Raw genomic sequence first — 3,725 nt, forward strand, 5'->3', positions numbered from 1 at the left:
TCGCCTGGCACATGGGGACACTAATCCGTATTTTCTATCATGAGAGACCCTGCTGCGCCACGGAGTGTGGCTGTGGGAGTCCTGTTTGAAGATGAGTCGTTTCCTGGAGGAAAACGCTTCCCTGTTCTGGGCCTCTTTGCTCACAGGCATTTTGAGCTGCGCGACCGGAAGGACCCCCAAGAGGCAGCTAAGCTCTTTTCGGTGCCCGACTTCGTGGGTGATGCCTGCAAGGCCATTGCATCCCGGGTACGGGGGGCCGTGGCCTCCGTCACCTTCGATGACTTCCATAAGAACTCAGCCCGCATCATTCGCACTGCCGTCTTTGGCTTTGAGACCCTGGAAGCCAAGGGGCCCAGTGGTGAGGCCCTGCCCCAGGCCCGGGACCGGGCCATCTTCCCCCAAAACGGACTGGTGGTTAGCAGCGTAGATGTGCAGTCAGTAGAGCCTGTGGACCAGAGGACCCGGGACGCCCTGCAGCGCAGCGTCCAGCTGGCCATTGAGATCACCACCAACTCCCAAGAGGCAGCTGCCAGGTGAGTGAGGGCAGCTGCCCACAGTGCTCACTGAGGGCTAGACATCTCCAGGGTCCCCATCTCCAGCCCACTGCTGGGCCCTGGGTAACGTGGCATCCCCTGACGGTCAGTCTGCTGTTATTCTTACCCAGCAGATAGCCTACTCGAAGTGGGACTATGTGACTAGATGCCATCCTGCTCCTGTGGCTTCTCACCTTGCTCTTGCTAGAACCTAACTCATTTCCGTGGTCTTCTAGGCACTCTGGGGTCCAGCCCTGCCTCCTACATCTCACCTTCCAGCCTCCTCCTCAGGCTCACATGCTCCAGGTCCACCAGCTGCTTTCTGCTTCTCAAATTCACAGTTGGGTTCCCACCTTAAACCCTTCTGCACTGTCTGCTCCCTCTACCCAGGGTATTGTGCCCCTGGATGCTTTAGGGCAGGCTTCTCTGGCCTCAGCCCAAAGGTCACCTCCTTGGAGATCCCTTTTCTTTCTACCCCAACTGAAGCAGCACCCTCTTTGCCAAGTCATTATCGGGTCTCCCCTTTTCAGGGAACTTGTTATGGTTTGAAATCATCTTCATTGACTTGTTTTTCCCCACTGGAAAGTACGTTTTGTGAAAGCAGGGGCCTCAGTCATGACCAGGTTCCCCTGAGCCTAGAATCGTTCCAGGCTTGCAGCACACACACCATTGTTCTGTTTGCATAATAAGCGCCTCCCATGGGCCGGGGCACCTCTGTCCTGGGCACCCCAGCTCTGGCGCCACACCAGCATCTTCCCTGTCCCCTTTCCCATCCAGGCATGAGGCTCAGAGACTAGAACAAGAAGCCCGTGGCCGCCTTGAGAGGCAGAAGATCTTGGACCAATCAGAAGCTGAGAAAGCTCGCAGAGAACTCTTGGAGCTGGAGGCTCTGAGGTGGGTCAAGAACTAGAGGAAAAGTTGGCCCGTCACCTGCTGAGGGTCTTGGCAAAACAGCTGACTGGAGACAGGGATGTGTGCGTGTGAAAGCTGCTACAGCATAAGTTAAGGCCAGAGAAAGGCAGGGCGGGGCTCTCTCCTGGGTTTCTCCTGACCCTGCCAATCCCTGCAGCACTGCCGTGGAGAGCACCGGGACCGCCAAGGCGGAGGCCGAGTCCCGCGCAGAGGCAGCACGCATTGAGGGACAAGGCTCTGTGTTGCAGGCTAAGTTGAAGGCAGAGGCCTTGGCCATTGAGACGGTGAGTAGGGGAGGTGCCCGTGGAAGGATGTGGCCTTGGGGTCTGCAAGAGGCTCAATCCCTGCAGTCCCTGAAGCTGAGTAGGATGCCAAGTACCCTAACAAACAACCCTATTCAAATATTTTGTGGTTTATAAGGTCATTTCCCTCTATCAATTCACCTAATACCTGCCTGAAAGGTAAAGATGATTATTACACACATCTTACATGTAATACATGCTCAAACACTGGCCAGCTTTGTGCCAGGTATTGCTTGTTTTACATGCATGATCTTATTTAATGCTTGAAACCCCATTAAGGTAGATATCATTCCATTTTACAGATGAGGGAATTGAGGTTTGGTTTAAGGGGCTCCCATGGGTTGCTATTTGAAAGGTGGCACAGCCAAGATTCTCACCTAACTGACTATAAGTTTAAATTCCAGCCCTTCCACCTCAGTTCTCTCCAGCTTGCTGGCTAGGAAGTTTGCTGGATAGTCCCCAGGGGCAACACTATTGACAGAATGCTGGGTTTCCGCTTACAGGAGGCTGAGCTTCAGCGGGTCCAGAAAGTGCGAGAGCTAGAACTGGTCTATGCTCGGGCCCAGCTGGAGCTGGAGGTGAGTAAGGCCCAGCAGCTGGCTGAGGTGGAGGTGAAGAAGTTCAAGCTGATGACGGAGGCGCTGGGCCCCAGCACCATCAGGGACCTTGCCGTGGCAGGGCCAGAGATGCAGGTGAGCGTACAGGGGTATGTGTGTGTGTGTTGGGACCATACTTGGAACCAAGAAGGCAGAGCTGGGGAGGCAAATACATCTAGAGAGACGCTGGAGACAGAGGGGTGACAGAACTGTCCTGTATCCTGTGTCCTGACCTGTATCATTTGAGCATGGTGTCACATAGGGCACTGTACTAGACTCGATGGTGAGCTAGAGCTTCTGAGGACAAAACAAACAGATGGCACATCAGTGTGAGAAGTGCTTTGAAGAAAGACAAGTGGGGTGATACGGTGAGAGGAAGTGACATTTCAAATTAGTTGGTCTAAAGAGGGTCACTCTGAAGAGGGTTTACTTGAGCTCTATGTAGAGTTGACAGGAGCTTTCCAGGAGAGGGTCCAAGTGCAAAGACGCAAAGCGAATGAACCTTGGTGCATTTAAGGAACATAAAGAACTGGCAAGCGAAGGGTCGAATAGTGAGCTGCTAGAGGCAGCTGCAGGTGGGGCCAGATCTTTCAGGCCTTCTAGGCCCCGAGAATGAAACCCTCAGGCTCCCCTTATGCTCTCTGACTAATCCTACGAGGATGATTTGGGTGGCAGCTACAGTGTCAGACCAAAACGGATGGCCCCTGCCCTAGAGAAGTGGCCAAGGGGATGAGGGAAGGGACCATGGTCAAACTTCTTTCTCCCTCCAGGTAAAACTGCTCCAGAGCCTGGGTCTGAAATCAACCCTCATCACTGACGGCTCCACTCCTGTCAACCTCTTCCACACAGCCTTGGGTCTACTGGGGCTAGGGTCTGAGGCCCAGTCCACAGCCAAAAATGCGACCGGGGGCCATGGCCCTGAAAAAGGCTTGCTTCTCCAGTCCTCCGCTGTTCCTCAAGTTTTTGGAAGCAGCCGTACTGTGCCTTAGCTTCATGTTGCATCGACAAATAAACCGTAACACTCCTGGGCATTTAAACCCTCTTCTGTTGCCTCAAGTGCATGTCACTGGAGGGTTTAATGTAGGCGATGGGAAGAGAACACCCCTGAAAGCTTGAGATAGTTACTAGAGACTCACATTTGTAAAAGGGAGAGGAAACTGGGGCAAGGAGAAGACTAACCCGAAGTCACGCTGATAGGAATGTGGCCCTAAAGTCTTACTCGTCAGCCAGACTGTCCTTTTAGTCAACTTTCCTAGACTCCAGGTGGGGGAGATGATGCCACGGTCTAGAGGGTGGGGCCAGCCCCTCGGGGAGGGCTCCTGCACTAGGAACATCTTACTGCCAGTTCCTCCAGGGGCCCAGCTTGGCCAGGGAGTTCTGGA

At 54.0% G+C, this 3,725-nt stretch overlaps 1 protein-coding gene across 4 annotated transcripts in view; it reads left to right on the forward strand.

Annotated features, from left to right (window-relative positions):
- The window catches only part of MVP (major vault protein), a 20,420-nt gene extending 17,035 nt beyond the window's left edge, over positions 1-3,385 (forward strand). For 3 of the 4 annotated variants that reach the window (XM_023522485.1, XM_011378691.2, XM_011378693.2), the window contains exons 11-15: positions 147-533; positions 1,311-1,427; positions 1,603-1,729; positions 2,251-2,439; positions 3,114-3,384. In XM_023522485.1, coding sequence (XP_023378253.1) covers positions 147-533; positions 1,311-1,427; positions 1,603-1,729; positions 2,251-2,439; positions 3,114-3,332 — 1,039 coding nt within the window. In that variant the 3' untranslated portion in view covers positions 3,333-3,384. Of the gene's footprint in view, positions 1-146; positions 534-1,310; positions 1,428-1,602; positions 1,730-2,250; positions 2,440-3,113 lie in introns of all 4 variants that reach the window. The other variant, XM_023522484.1, reaches the window with a different exon arrangement.
- Positions 3,386-3,725: the final 340 nt, after the last annotated feature.

This window comes from Pteropus vampyrus, unplaced genomic scaffold (genome assembly GCF_000151845.1).
Source record: "Pteropus vampyrus isolate Shadow unplaced genomic scaffold, Pvam_2.0 Scaffold347, whole genome shotgun sequence".
Taxonomy (NCBI): Eukaryota; Metazoa; Chordata; class Mammalia; order Chiroptera; family Pteropodidae; genus Pteropus; species Pteropus vampyrus.